This window comes from Gekko japonicus, unplaced genomic scaffold, assembly GCF_001447785.1.
Source record: "Gekko japonicus isolate JY-2015 unplaced genomic scaffold, Gekko_japonicus_V1.1 scaffold226, whole genome shotgun sequence".
Taxonomy (NCBI): domain Eukaryota; kingdom Metazoa; phylum Chordata; class Lepidosauria; order Squamata; family Gekkonidae; genus Gekko; species Gekko japonicus.
This window is the reverse complement of record NW_015169178.1, coordinates 1,229,982-1,245,895: the sequence shown is the minus strand read 5'-3', so window position 1 is coordinate 1,245,895 and position 15,914 is coordinate 1,229,982. Positions and strand designations below refer to the sequence as shown.

The following is a 15,914-nucleotide window of genomic DNA, read 5'->3' as shown; positions in this document are numbered from 1 at the left end:
GAGGTCCCTGTGTGGGACAATATGCTGGACTGGATGGACCCTCACTGGTCTGATCCAGAAGGGCTCTTCTGAGGTTCTTCTCAGGGGAAGGCCTCGGCCTCTCTGCCCTGTTGCTGGCCCTCCAGAGGAACTGGCTGGCCCCTGTGTGAGACAGGATCATGGACTAGAGGGACCCTCACTTGTCTGATCCAGCAGGGCTCTTCCGATGTTCTTCTGTCTCGCTCGCATGAACTGAAGTCGTTTTCTTTTATTCCTCCCGCACTCAACTTCCTCCTTTCTGCCTCCCCAGCCGTCAAATTTGGCCGCATGTCCAAGAAGCAGCGGGACAGCCTCCACGCCGAGGTGCAGAAGCAGCTTCAGCAGCAGGCCCAGGGGGGTGAGGCGGGGGCCTCGGCCTACTCCTTGGGCATCGCCAACGGGCAGCTGAAGCTGGCACCCTCCCCTGACCTGCGGGAGGCTTCGGCCTGCTCCACCGGCCTGCTGAATGGCCAGGCCCGCCTCAGCCAGTCCCCGGAGGAGACGATGGCGCTGACCTACGCGAACGGGCTGGCCAAGGGCCAGACCGTCCTCAGCGAGGACCTGCGGGCCCCCTTCGCCAAGGAGTTCGGACCCGAGCGCCTCAAGATGGAAGGCCGGGGGAGCGTCTACTACACCCTGGGGACGCAGGCGTCGCCAGAGCTCTTGCGGCCGGAGGTCAACGGGGTGAAGCGGCCGGCGGGGAGCATGGCGGGGAGCGAAAACCTCGACTTCTACACGACCCCCAGCTTCACCAGCCTCTTGGAGTCTCCCAACTCTTCCTTGACTGAGATTGGTGAGTGTACCCCGCGGGGCGGGCGTCGCTCGGCCAAGACGTGGGGGTTGCGCTATGGGACATCTCTTACGGTGACCCCTGTTTGCTGTGTTTAAAAAAATGCACGGTCCGTTTCCTTGAGAGAATAGTATAGGAGACTTAAGGTACAGCCCAAATAACGTTTTCTGGGGAGGAGGCCCGGTTGGGCCCTGACTTGCATGGGCCGGCCTCGCCCGATGTCGTCAGACCTCGGCAGCTAAACAGAATCATAGAATCATCGAGTTGGAAGGGTCATCTAGTCCAGCCCCTTGCACACAGTTTTCCTTTTAAGCTGAGCTAGTGTGAGCTAGCTCACAGTTTTTTAGCCTCTGGCTCATAACATTTTTGTCTTAACTCAGGAAGGATGAGCTAAGTGATACTCTGTTGGTGCTTGGGGGGGGGGCAACAGTGGGAGGGCTTCTAGTGTCCCTGACCCCATTGGTGGACCTCCTGATGGCACCTGGTATGTTTGGCCACTGTGTGACAGAGTGTTGGACTGGATGGGCCATTGGCCTCATCCAACATTGGCTTCTCTTATGTTCTTATGGATAAGCATATGGAGCAGAGGTCCATCAGTGGCTAACAAGGTATAGATAGGGACTCTGGGGCAAGTGATTCTCTGTCTTCTTGGTGCTTTGGGGGGGCAAGAGTGGGAGGGCTTCTAATGTCCTGGCCCCACTGCTGGACCTCCTGATGGCACCTGGTATTTTTGGCCACTGTGTGACACAGAGTGTTGGACTGGATGGGCCATTGGCCTGATCCAACATGGCTTCTCTTACGTTCTTATGTCTGGGGCAAGAGATGCTCTGTATCCTTGGTGCTTGGGGGGGTCAACAGTGGGAGGGCTTCTAATGTCCTGGCCCCACTGCTGGACCTCCTGATGGCACCTGGTATTTTTGGCCACTGTGTGACACAGAGTGTTGGACTGGATGGGCCTTTGGCCTGATCCAACATTGGCTTCTCTTACGTTATTATGGATAAGAATATGGAGCAGAGGTCCATCAGTGGCTATGAGCCACAAGGTATACTCTGGGGCAAGTGATGCACTGTCTTCTTGGTGCTGGGGGGGGCAACAGTGGAAGGGCTTCTAGTGTCCCTGGCCCCACTGGTGGACCTCCTGATGGCACTGGTATTTCTGGCCACTGTGTGGACTGGATGGGCCAGTGGCCTGATCCAACATGGGCTTCTCTCAGGTTCTTACGGATGGCTCCAGAGCAGACTGATTTCTGCAGTAGACAAAACGGCTCGCTCACGACTTTCATGCCAGGAGCTCACAAAGTAGAGTCTCTGCTCACAAGGCTCCACAGCTTAGAGGGAGCATTGCGTTGCACCATGCAGGAGATTCACAAATGCCTCCCTCCCCCACACCCCCCGGTGACCTCCTGCTCCACGCCCAGAAGATGCCAAAAAACCTCCAGGATCACCGGCCAAACTGGCCTGGAGAAAATGTGCTGCCTGACCCCAAAGTGGCGATCGGCGTTTCCCTGGGCGTGTAACAAAGCACTGATGCGACCCTTCCCGCCCTCCTTCTCATGATCTGCCTGAGCCCTGCTGAGTACTTGGATAGGAGGCCCTCAAGGAAGTCCAGGATCCCTGTGTAGAGTCAGTCAGGCGATGGCAAGCTACGTCCGTTCTTCGCTGCCCTTACCTGGTGGCCCAGGCTGGCCTGATGTCATCAGATCTCAGAAGCTAAGCAGGGTCGGCCGTGGTTAGGACTCGGAAGGGAGACCGCCGAGGAAGTCTAGGGTTGCTACCAGGGCTCTTTTTGTAGAAAAAGCCCAGCAGGAACTCATTAGCATAATAGGCCACACCCAACAGCAGGAACTCATTAGCATATTGGGCCACATCCCTGACAGCGCAGCTCATTAGCACATGTTACCAGAAGTGTGGTCATCCAGCCACACCCACCTTTTGCTTCTTATTCTGTTTACCTTGTTTGTTGCCAAAACCCAGGGCCTTTTTTTGTAGCAGGAACTCCTTTGCATGTTAGGCCACACACCCCTAATGAAGCCAATCCTAATGAGTTCCTGCTGTTGGGTGTGGCCTATTATGCTAATGGGTTCCTGCTGGGCGTGGCCAACTTGGGAGCCAGCCGGAACTCCGTTCCTGTGCGTTCCTGCACAAAAATAGCCCTGGTTGCTACACAGAGAAAGCTGAATGGCAAACCACCTCCGTTCCTCTCTGGCATTGAAAACCCTACAGAGCTGCGTCTTGACACCCCATTCCACCACCAAGCCCCATGGAATAGACCTGAGTAGGATTATCAGTCCACATGTCTGGGCTTAGTGTGGATATATGTACAAGCAGGGGTCGTTTCCTGCCGGAACGCGCTGGAACGGCGCTCCGGCAGTAAGGAGCCGAGGCAGACAGGCCAGGGAAGGCCTGCACAGCCCCCCCTCCCCGCCACCAGGGGGGATTTAAACGCCTTTCTTTCCCTTCCCCGGGTGAGGTGCACTGCGGGAGGCAAGGGGGCTCCTGGGTTCCCTGCCCGATCTTCTTAATGGGGCACCTGGAGAAGATCTGGCAGGGAACACAGGCATGCTTGTATGCCTGCCCTTTCTCAGGGGGTGTGGCATATGCAAATGAGTTATGCAAATGAGCCCCTGCACCTCTTTTTCTACTATATGACCCCTGCGTACAGACATTGAGCCAGCAGGTCCATAGTACAGAGGGCAGCTCCCAGGGTAACACAAAGAGAAGCATCCCATTCAAGGAGAGAACACCTGTGTGCCCTGTTGCTGGCCCTCCAGAGGGTCTGGTTGGCCCCTGTGTGAGACAGGATGCTGGTCTAGATGGACCCTCACTGGTCTGATCCAGCAGGGCTCCTCTTATGTTCTTAAGAAGGCCTCAGCCTCTCTGCCCTGTTGTTGGCTCTCCAAAGAAACTGGTTGGCCACTGGGTGATACAGGATGCTGGACTGGGTGGATTATTGGTCTGATCCAGCAGGGCTCTTCTGGTGTTCTTCTCAGGGGAAGGCCTCGGCCTCTCTGCCCTGTTGTTGACCCTCCAGAGGAACTGGTTGGCTGCTGTGTGAGACAGGATGCTGGACTAGATGGACCCTCACTGGTCTGATCCAGCAGGGCCTCGGCCTCTCTGCCTTGTTGTTGGCTCTCCAAAGAAACTGGTTGGCCACTGGGTGATACAGGATGCTGGACTGGGTGGATTGTTGGTCTGTTCCAGCAGGGCTCTTCTGGTGTTCTTCTCAGGGGAAGGCCTCAGCCTCCCTGCCCTGTTGTTGACCCTCCAGAGGAACTGGTTGGCTGCTTTGTGAGACAGGAGGCTGGACTAGATGGACCCTCACTGGCCTGATCCAGCAGGGCTCTTCTGAACTTCTCAGGGGAAGGCCTTGGCCTCTCTGCCCTGTTGTTGGCACTCCAAAGAAACTGGTTGGCCAATGGGTGATACAGGATGCTGGACTGGGTGGATTATTGGTCTAATTGCTGTGTGAGACGGGATGCGGGGCTAGGTGGCCCTTCACTGGTCTGACCCAGCAGGGCTCTTCTGATGATCTTAAGCTGGAAAGGGCTGAGCCCCCTGACCCGTTTGCCCCCTTGCCTCCCGCAGAGCACCTAACCCAGAACGTCCTCAAGTCCTACCGGGAGACCTGCCAGCTGCGTTTGGAGGACCTCCAGCTACGGCGCTGGGAAGCGTTCACGCGGGAAGAAGTCGGAAGCTACCAGAAAAAGGTGAGAGGCCTTCTTCACCGTCATCAGGGAGGGTGTCAGAACCCACAGCCAACAACGAAGTACACGCATTCAGGAACGGTTATGCTTTTATTGCAAAGCTATAGATGCAGTAACACAGGCACTGTTAGGAATGGCCACAGCCACTAGAGCATAATGGGATATAGGGTATTCGTATGCACACACACACCCATGGCATGGGCCAATTAGGCACCCTCCCGCGCGCGGGATGAGTCAGGCAACCGTTAGGTGGCTAAAGCTGGGAACCAGAAGTCTCTCACAGTACATAGGAGCCCTCCAGACATCACAACCTCCTCCTGCACATCTGTAGAGATAAGCATTTCAGCAAAAGGCAGAACAGCAGGGATAGGAATGCAATAATAACAATACCTTTCGATTTACTTATTGCTCAATCCGGCAGAGCTGCTGGCTCTGAGCGATTTACAGTTACACGGTTTCACACAAGGGACTAACAATTTCATAGGGATAAGGGAGGACAACATATAATTCTTTAAATCGCACACATTTTGCTGCCGACGGGGATTTTTGTTCAGCTGTAGGCTTCAGACGTGTTCCGGAGGCATTCACTTTTCGGCTTGGCTTGATAACGTTGGTTCTTCCTGGGCTGCTTTGAATCGTAGTGCCGCACTGCCACCGCCTGGCCAGATTGGCCCATTACAGGCTTCTTAATGCCGAAGAGGTCTTTTTATCAGGCTTCCGAGCTTCCGAGCTGGACATTCCATTCGCCGGCTAACACCTCTCCTACGGGGGTTTAGTGTGCCCACCCTCTCTAAGGAGTGGTACCCATTTTATCTACTCGCCGAAGCTTTCGAACCGTTGGGTGGACGGCGAGCTGGGGGCAAGGCTGGTAGCTCACACCAGCGCGGGCTAGAACTGACAGCAACTCTGTTCAGTTCAGATGTTAACCAGAGGATAAACCCTCTGTGCCACCGCTCCCAGACACAGAATGAACTCCCCAACCCCCATGGCAGCATAGCTGACAGAGGGGCTGTACGGGAACGGTTCCGAGGCCGTCACCTGGCTGACGAAATCTAAGTCCGCTAATTGTTCCGCCAAGTCTGCATACGTTTGCTTTTTAAAAAGTAGGAAAGCGCACGGGTCCAGGAGCACCATAAAGACTAACAAAATCTGTGGCAGGGGAGGCGCTTTCGTGAGTGACGGCTCACTTCTTCAGACTCTTCAGGGACTCACGAAACGCGGGCAAGTTTCTTGTAACTTGTCATGCTCTTGTAATTTTCTTGTATAGCCCTGTATAGCCCGATCTCGTCAGATCTCTGAAGCCAAACAGGGTCGGCCCTGGCTAGTATTTGGAGGGGTGACCTCCAAGGAATACCAGGGTCGTGACGCAGAGACAGGCAATGGCAAACCCACCTCTGAAATGTGTCTTGCCTTAAGAACAAGTCTGACTCACCACCTAGTGGTGTGTAACACTAAAAGATCAAGAACTTGCGGCTGCCAGACAATCTTAGGATCTCCTGGCTATACTACACACAATGCCATGTGATAATTATAATTATTATTTCTTGTAACTCACAGGACGCGTCCCTTAAATATACGCTTTGGGCATGTCTGGTCATTCATTTTTTTTCCTGGAAGTGATGACTCATATCAGTTCAATATTAGAATGTTCATTGACGTTTGAGGAGGCCTATGAACTTCTTAAAGTTTTTGCCCATTTCTTGGAGGCTAACCGATGGTCAGTGAAAATGGACCTTCTGTACTCTTGCTACAGCTTTAAGACATAAGAAGAGCCCTGCTGAATCAGACCAATAGTCCCATCCAATGTTCCCTCTAAGCTGTGGAGTCTTGTGAGCAAAAATTCTACTTTGTGAGCTACTGGCATTAAAGTTCTAAGTGAACGATTTGGCTACTGCATAAATTAGTTTGCTCTGGAGCTCTCCTTCCTGAACTAAAACAAAAATGTGTGAGCTGGAGGCTATAAATCTGTGAGCCAGCTCACACTAACACATCTTAGAGGGAACATTGTCCCATCTAGTCCAGCATCCAGTCCGACATAGTGGCCAACCAGTTCCTCTCGAGAGCCAACAAGAAGGCAGAGAGGCCGAGGCATTATAAGAACATCAGAAGAGCCCTGCTGGATCAGACCAGTGAGGGTCCATCCAGTCCAGCATCCTGTCCCACATAGTGGCCAACCCAGTTCCTTTGGAGGGCCAACAACAGGGCAGAGAGGCCGAGGCCTTCCCCTGAGAAGAACACCAGAAGAGCCCTGCTGGATCAGACCAGTGAGGGTCCATCCAGTCCAGCATCCTGTCCCACATAGTGGCCAACCCAGTTCCTTTGGAGGGCCAACAACAGGGCAGAGAGGCCGAGGCCTTCCCCAGATGTTGCCTCCTGGCTCTGGGATTCAGAGGCTTAGTGCCTCTGAATGTGGAGGTTCCCCTCAGTTGCCACAGCTGGTAGCCATTCATAGACTTATCCTCCTTGAATCTATCCCCTTTTAAACCTGTTTATTCCTGTAGCCATCACTACATCCTCTGGCTGAAAATTCCACATTTTCATCACTCTCTGTGACTTGTACTACAACACCAGAAAGATAAGAAGAAGAGAAGAAGAGATTGGATTTATACTCCACCCTTCACTACCCAAAGGTGTCTCAGAGCGGCTGACAAACTCCTTTCCCTTCCGCTCCCCACAACAGACACCCTGTGAGGCGGGTGGGGCTGAGAGAGCTCTTGACAGGAACTGCTCTTTTTTCAAAAACAGCTCTGATAGAACTACGGCTTGCCCAAGGTCATCCAGCAGGTGCAAGTGGAGGAGTGGGGAATCAAACCCGGTTCTCCCAGATTAGAGTCTGCGCACTTAACCACTACACCAAACTATATAAATGAACCACTGATAAACTGATAAATGCCCACCTCCTGGTATCGGACAAATTGGAACTTTGACTATGGGCAGCTCTTGCCCCCAAAATCTTGTTGGGTCTCTAAGATGCTAGTGGACTTTAATCCAGGTCTTCTAGTGCAGATCGACACAGCCTTCAAATGGTAAACTCTCGGACCGATTTCCCACAAGCCGCTGCTCCACGCTCGCTCTTCCCTTTGCCCCCAATCGTACGTGTCAATTTCACACTCAGTGCTGCACGGCCGCATCTGCCCCGCAGCTTCGCCCAATTTTCCCCGCATCTACTCAATCCTCAAAAAACAGGACTGAGTAGATGCGGGGAAAATCGGGCGAAGCTGCGGGGCAAAATGCGGCCGCGCAGCACTTAGTGTGAAATTGACACGTACGATCGGGGGCAAAGGGAACATAAGAACATAAGAGACGCCAATGTTGGATCAGGCCAAAGGCCCATCCAGTTCAACACTCTGTGTCACACAGTGGCCAGAAATACCAGGTGCCATCAGGAGGTCCAGCAGTGGGGCCAGCTTGTGGGGAATCGGTCTCTGTCTTTGCTTTGGAAAGATCGGGTTTTGGTACTTTTCCAAAGACATTGAGCTTTCCAGCTGGTGCGACTCTTGGTTTTCTCCTCTTCCTGGTGCCTGCCGAGGCCCTCAGCCCTCGCGGGTGCCTGTGAGGACCTTGATTTATGGCGTTTTTTAAAAAATTAAAAAATTTTCAATGGCAGAATCGGATGATGAATAGGGAAGAAATCCACTTTGATTTCAGCCGCTTGTTATAACCCATTAAGTAATGAGAATCTTTCTCCTTCTCTCTGGAATGGCTAAACAGTGACTCAGTCTGGCAGATGGAGCCAAATTGCTCCGGAGCGTCTGCCTCTTGAACATTGGGATGGATTGTTTTTGGCTTTGCGGGTGCACAGAGGGAGGAGAAAAATATCGGTGGCCGGTCGCCAGAGCTTGGGGCTCTGGAATATCTGTCTTCTCGCTGTATTCACACTAAGAAATTTATTTCTTTATTTAATTTGTTTACGCCCTGCCTTTCTACCCAATGGGGACGAAAGAGCCTTACATTTTATGCTCACAACAACCCCGTGAGAGTGTCAGATAAATTCATATGGGAGATCTCGCTTTGAGAGTGTCGGATGAATTAATACGGGAGATTAATACTGCAGTTGTCGAGTATCGATAACGGACCAGATCCACAGCAGGGGTGATCCCGCTTTAGGAAAGGTACCGTAGTTCCACAGCAGGTCCCCTACTTTGCACGGACAGTCCCAGGTTCAATTCACGGCATCTCCACTTGAAAGACAGGAGGAGCTGGGAAAGATCTCTAGGCTAGAGCTTCTGCCAGCTGGCATAGACAGGAGACGACGGCCCGACGGCCCAGGGTACATAAAACAGTTCAACCACAAGTTCTACAGGAGGGGCCCGTGGCTCAGTGGCAGAGCCTCTGCCTGACACGCAGGTCACAGGTTCAATCCCCGGCATCTCCAATTAAAAAGGACCAGGCAGGAGGTGATGGGAAAGACCTCCACCTGAGACCCTGGAGAGCTGTAAAGAGGGGCTGTGGCTCAGTGGAAGAGCCTCTGCTTGGCATGCAGGAGGCCCCAGGTTCAGTCCCCAGTATCTCCAGTTGAAAGACCAGGTACGAGGTGATGTGAAAGACCTCCGCCTGAGACCCTGGAGAGCTGTAAAGAGGGGCTGTGGCTCAGTGGAAGAGCCTCTGCTTGGCATGCAGGAGGCCCCAGGTTCAGTCCCCAGTATCTCCAGTTGAAAGACCAGGTACGAGGTGATGTGAAAGACCTCCGCCTGAGACCCTGGAGAGCTGTAAAGAGGGGCTGTGGCTCAGTGGAAGAGCCTCTGCTTGGCATGCAGGAGGCCCCAGGTTCAGTCCCCAGTATCTCCAGTTGAAAGACCAGGTACGAGGTGATGTGAAAGACCTCCGCCTGAGACCCTGGAGAGCTGTAAAGAGGGGCTCTGGCTCAGTGGAGCTGTGTGACTCCACACTGCAGGATTGATTTTAAATGCAAAAGGCCCAGGTTCAGTCCATGGCATCCCCAGTTAAAAGACTCCAGCTAGAAGCTATAGGGCAGTGGTGGCAAACCTATGGCACGGGTGCCAGAGGCAGCACTCAGAGCCCTCTCAGTGGGCACGCGTGCCATCGCCCCAGCCAGGCCCAGACCGTCATTAAAGTGTGGAATTCTCGTCCAAATAATTTTAAGTAAATGAAAGCATTTGGGATTGCGTTCCTTACTTTGTTTGGATCAGCTTATGTTAATGTATGAGTTGTTCTTTCTAAAGTAAAACCCTCAGTATTCAGGTTAAATGGCCGTGTTGGCACTTTGCGATAAATAAATGGGTTTTGGGTTGCAGTTTGGGCACTCGATCTCTAAAAGGTTCACCATCACTGCTATAGGGAAAGACCTTTATGTGTCGAAGAAGAGATTGGATTTATACCCCGCCCTTCACTACCCAAAGGAGTCTCAGGGCGGCTTACAAACTCCTTCCCCTTCCCCTCCCCACAACAGACACCCTGTGAGGTAGGTGGGGCTGAGAGAGCTCTCCCGAGAACCGCCCTTGAGAGAACAGCTCTGAGAGAACTTGTGACTGACCCAAGGTCACACCAGCAGCTGCACGCGGAGGAGTAGGGAATTGAACCCGCGCTCTCAGAGCCAGTCGATGTGCTGAGCTAGGTGGAGCGACGGCCACGACTCCACGCCAGGCAGCTTTGCACGTCCTTTCGTGACCCGGCCTCCTTTGCTTCGTCTGTCTGTCTGTCTCCCTCTCGCCCAGACCATGGAAGAGATGTGGGAGCGCTGCGCCTGCCGCGTGACGGAAGCGATCCAGTACGTGGTGGAGTTCGCCAAGCGGATGGGCAGCTTCATGGATCTGTGCCAAAACGATCAAATCGTGCTTCTCAAAGCGGGTAAGGGGCATGGCTCTGCTGGGGGGGGGCGGGGAGAAGAAAGGCGACCCCCCCCAAAGGGGATCTGGGTGGAGGAAGTTTGTGGCGTGGGGACTGCAGGTGGTAGGGGAGGAACGGAGTACCTACAGGAAGCCCTTACTCATTGGAAGGTACAGCGTTCAGAATCTGAGGCCTGGAATGCAGGAAGCGTTGACAGTCATTATATGTGGGTCCTACTCAGGGGTCATTTCGTAGAAGAAGAGGTGCAGGAGCTCATTAGCATAACTTATTTGCATAGGCCACACCCCCTGACATCACCGGAAGTGGACTGTTTTGGATTGCTAGCTATTGGGGGGGGGGAGAACGTGCAGCTCTGTCCTCACAGAGGAGGGAGAGCTTGTACCAGAATAAAACTTGGTCTTAAAGGTGCCACTGGACTCTTTTGGACCAGGGGGCTGGGGGGAGCTCTGCAACTTACCTGGCTGCTTTTTGCTCTGACTGAGGGCTGCTGGTGGTCCCGTCGTATTCACTGATTGGGTATAAGGCGGTTTCATGCAGGGTTCCCTCTAAGCTGAGTCAGTGTGAGCCAGCTCACGGTTTTTCAGCCTCCAGCTCACAGATTTTTGTCTTAGCTCAGGAAGGGATGGCTCCAGAGCACACTAATTTATGCAGTAGCCCAATCGCTCGCTCACAACTTTAAAGCCAGCAGCTCAGAAAGTAGAATTTTTGCTCACAAGAGCCCACAGCTTAGAGGGTGCCTTGGCTTCATGTGGCCTCGCCGACATGGGGATTCAGGGGCTCGCCTTGCAGTGGCTTTTCTCCTTCCTCCAAGGTCAGGGACAAAGGGTGGCTACTGGGGAGCAGCAGTCCCGAAGGCACCCACTAGTGTGTGGTGTGCCTCAAGGGGCAGTTCTCTCCCCGATGTTGTTTAACATCTATATGCGCCCCCTTGCCCAGATTGCCCGGAGGCATGGGCTGGGTTGTCACCAACAACAAGCCTTTATTACGGTCATAGACCAGTATAATAGAAGACAGATAAGTACAGATAAGGGAGCAATAAAATTATAAAATATTATGGCATCTAAAATTATAAATAAGAATCTAAAAGTGTTAAAATACAGACATGATAAAATCAATATTAAGATCAGAAATTAGATTTAGGCCTATCTGTACTTTATTTCTTTCCTAGTTTGGTATGCCAACCAACCAAATTTGGCAACCATCCTAGTCAGCTTTTGGTTATCCCCTGCCAGCATAGTTGACAAAAGTATGCTTCTATTACGACCTGGAAAGGAATTAACTATAGGCTTGATCAAATCTTCCCTAATGTTTTGATATATAATACAATCAAAAATTACATGTTCCAATGTTTCGTCAGCTCCCAACCCACATATACAACTTTTCCTCTGTGTTCTAGTATATCTTGCCTCCATTATGGCTGAGGGTAAGGCGTTGTATCTTAATAGGGTAAAAATTCTTCTGTGGTTGCAAATATCTAAATATTTGATATAAGATCTCAAAGTTATCTTATTAAGTGTACTTACATCAAATACAGGGCTCCTAATCCTACTCACGTCCATCTGTCGTTCAACATCTAGTATTCTTTGTTTTAGAACTGATCTAGCCTGCTCATGTCCCAAGGACAGAATAAATTGTTTTGAAAAACCATAACAAACCAGTTTATCTTCTATCTGTTTCCGCCATAAAGGAACAAAGTTGTCTTGCATCATAGTATGGGAAAGGCCAGTGGATAAGAAAATCAGTTTTAACCAATAATGAAATGCAGCAATCCACAATCTTGCCTCCACCGTGACCAGGCCAGCCTCTAAGCGGATTGCAGCGTTTGAAACACTTGGTGGAACTTGAAAAATAGCTCTTAAAAATTTCGATTGCGTTCTTTCAAGTAAGGTCAAATTTGCCAGGAGGGACAAAGGAGCTCCATATAATAATTGGGGTAAAACTTTTATAGTAAATAACTTAATGGCAGCTTCTAAGTTGCGACCTCCTTTGGACCAAAAGAACTTCTGAATAGCTCCAGCACTTTTCTTCGCATTGGCTGACAGGTAATCAACATGGCCTTTCATATGACCAGACGACTGAAATATAACTCCAAGATATCTATAGCAGCGAACTTGCTCAATGGGACTACTGCAATGCTCTCTACATGGGGCTGCCCTTGGTGCAACTCCGGAAGCTACAGCTGGTGCAGAATGCGACGGCCAGGCTGTTGATGGGCCTCCACAGGTGGGAGCATATCCAGCCTGTGCTTAAGACTCTGCACTAGCTGCCAATAGCATTCCGGATTCGCTTCAAGGTGCTGGTTTTGACCTTTAAAGCTCTTTATGGTCAGGGACCGGCCTACCTGAGGGACCGCCTTTCCCCGTATGTTCCCCAGAGAGCACTGCGATCAGGATCCTAAAACCGCCTGGACCTCCCTGGCCCTAAGGAAGTCAGGTTGATGGTAACCAGGATGAGGGCTTTTTCGTTTGTAGCTCCGTCCTACTGGAACGAGCTCCCTGGCGAGATCAGGGCCCTGCGGGACTTGTCACAGTTCCGCAGGGCCGTGAAAACAGAACTTTTCAGGCAGGCGTTCCGATAGGAGCGACGTTTTACCAGCAGCGCCCTGCGGCGAACTCTGATCCTATACGAGCTAATGCGGCGGTACCGCCAAATGTGCCCCTAAATTGCACTTTAGTTTTATCGCCATCTAATGAATGTTTTATATTGACTGGTTGTGTTTTAACTGATGTTTTATATTTTATTGTGAACGTATACTGCTTGTCAGTTCCTGGAAGCCGCCCTGAGCCTGCCTAGCGGGGAGGGCGGGGTAAAAGTGAAATAAATAAATCAATAAATATGTTTGTGTGTTCCACCCAGGTGCCATGGAAGTGGTCTTGGTGAGAATGTGTCGTGCCTTCAATTCCGAAAACCGGACAGTCTTCTTCGAAGGCAAATTTGCGGGCCCGGAGCTCTTCAAATCCCTTGGTATGAGGACGCTGCATTCTCTTGGGACACTTAGGTGGGGAAAGACCCGCAAGGGGGCCGGAAGGATAAACTAGACCTTGGTAAAATGCTTCCTTGCCTGCCCAGAAGCCTCAGTTGGTCCAAATGCTGCCCAGCCTCACTCAAGCCCTTATCAGATATTTTATTTTATTTTATTTATTAGTATTTTTCCCCCGCCCTCCCCGCGAGCGGGCTCAGGGCAGCTTACAAGAGGGCAACAATGCCCACATAGAAAACAAGATTTAAACAGAATAAAACAGAATAAAATCATTGAATCACAAAAGTAAGGTGCTCAATAAAGAACAAGATGGTTTTCCAACGGTAGGTGCCGGATCTTTCATTGGAGGTAGAAGTACGCGGCGAGTCCAGTGGTACCCACCCAGCGCGGTATCATGGCAGATCTTCAAGGGCCGTCCTCTTACCAAGTTGTTACCCACGCCGTTGTTGGTGGTGGTAGTGGCGGCTCCTACGTAAAAGCCTGGTGGAAGAGCTCCGTCTTGCAGGCCCTGCGGAACTGTAAAAGGTCCCGCAGGACCCTGATCTCGTATGGGAGCTCATTCCACCAGGGAGGGGCCAGGGCTAAGAAGGCCCAGAAAAGAGGGAGGGACGTCCGTCACTCTAGTTAAAAGCCTGGCGGAAGAACTCCATCTTGCAGGCCCTGCAGAACTGTAAAAGGTCCCACAAGGCCCTGATCTCGTATGGGAGCTCATTCCACCAGGGAGGGGCCAGGGCTGAGAAGGCCCAGAAAAGAGGGAGGGACGTCCGTCACTCTAGTTAAAAGCCTGGCGGAAGAGCTCCGTCTTGCAGGCCCTGCGGAACTGTAAAAGATCCCGCAGGGCCCTGATCTCGTATGGGAGCTCATTCCACCAGGGAGGGGCCAGGGCTGAGAAGGCCCAGAAAAGAGGGAGGGACGTCCGTCACTCTAGTTAAAAGCCTGGCGGAAGAACTCCGTCTTGCAGGCCCTGCGGAACTGTAAAAGATCCCGCAGGGCCCTGATCTCGTATGGGAGCTCATTCCACCAAGGAGGGGCCAGGGCTGAGAAGGCCCAGAAAAGAGGGAGGGACGTCCGTTACTCTAGTTAGAAGCCTGGCGGAAGAGCTCCTTCTTGCAGGCCCTGCGGAACGGTATGAAGTGCCGCAGGGCCCTGATCTCCTCCGGGAACTCATTCCACCATATGGGCCAGAGGGAGCGTCTCTTGGTTCCATGACTTACACTGACTAACCCATATCTTTCTGGGCAAAAATCGAGATGCTCATCTCAACCTTTAAACCCGGAAATAGTCTGGTACCCAAAGTGAGCACTTGTGCTAGGGTGCCTAACCTCCAAGCAGTGGCATGAGATCTCCTGGGATTACAACCAGTGTTCCCTCTAAGCTGACTTAGTGTGAGCCGACTCACAGTTTCTTAGCCTCTGGCTCACACATTTTTGTCCTGGCTCAGGGAGGAGGGCTCCAGAGCCGACTAATTGATGCAGTCGCCAAATTGCTCGTTCACACAACTTCCATGCTGGTAGCTCCCAAAGTAGAATTGTTGCTCACAAGACTCCACAGCTTAGAGGGAGCATCAATTACAACTGATGTCTAGGCAACAGAGATCAGGTTTCCCTGGAGAAAATGGCTGCTTTGGAAGGTGGGCTTTATAGCATTATGCCCTAATGAGGCCCCTCCCCTCCTCAAACCCCGCCCTCCCCAGACTCCACCCCCTCCAAATCTCCAGGTATTTCCCAACCCAGAGCTGAGAGTCCCTACTGTCCCCTGTGGATTGTTTGTTTGTTTCATGTATGGTCCCCCTTCCTCACTGAGAATCGGGAGCGGGCGTGGCTCAGTGGCAGAGCATCTGTTCGGCATGCAGAAGGTCCCAGGTTCAATCCCCGGCATCTCCAGTTAAAAAGGACCAGGCAGGAGGTGAAGGGAAAGACCTCCGCCTGAGACCCTGGAGAGCTGTAAAGAGGGGCTATGGCTCAGCGGCAGAGCCTCTGCTTGGCATGCAGGAGGTCCCAGGTTCAATCCCCGGCAGCATCTCCAGTTAAAAGGACCAGGCAGGAGGTGATGGGAAAGACCTCCGCCTGAGACCCTGGAGAGCTGTAAAGAGGGGCTATGGCTCAGCGGCAGAGCCTCTGCTTGGCATGCAGGAGGTCCCAGGTTCAATCCCCGGCATCTCCAGTTAAAAAGGACCAGGCAGGAGGTGAAGGGAAAGACCTCCGCCTGAGACCCTGGAGAGCTGTAAAGAGGGGCTATGGCTCAGCGGCAGAGCCTCTGCTTGGCATGCAGGAGGTCCCAGGTTCAATCCCCGGCATCTCCAGTTAAAAAGGACCAGGCAGGAGGTGAAGGGAAAGACCTCCGCCTGAGACCCTGGAGAGCTGTAAAGAGGGGCTATGGCTCAGCGGCAGAGCCTCTGCTTCATGCAGGAGGTCCCAGGTTCAATCCCCGGCATCTCCAGTTAAAAAGGACCAGGCAGGAGGTGAAGGGAAAGACCTCTGCCTGAGACCCTGGAGAGCTGTAAAGAGGGGCTATGGCTCCGCGGCAGAGCCTCTGCTTGGCATGCAGGAGGTCCCAGGTTCAATCCCCGGCATCTCCAGTTAAAAAGGACCAGGCAGGAGGTGAAGGGAAAGAC

General features: G+C 52.3%; 1 protein-coding gene across 1 annotated transcript in view; it reads left to right on the top strand.

Annotated features, from left to right (window-relative positions):
- The first annotated feature begins 294 nt into the window (after nt 1–294).
- RORC (RAR-related orphan receptor C) overlaps nt 295–15,914 on the top strand; it is a 25,778-nt gene continuing 10,158 nt past the window's right edge. The window contains exons 1-4 of the mRNA XM_015416045.1: nt 295–811; nt 4,394–4,515; nt 10,188–10,320; nt 13,177–13,284. Of these exons, the coding sequence (XP_015271531.1) occupies nt 307–811; nt 4,394–4,515; nt 10,188–10,320; nt 13,177–13,284 (868 nt within the window). The 5' untranslated portion in view covers nt 295–306. The remainder of the gene's footprint in view (nt 812–4,393; nt 4,516–10,187; nt 10,321–13,176; nt 13,285–15,914) is intronic.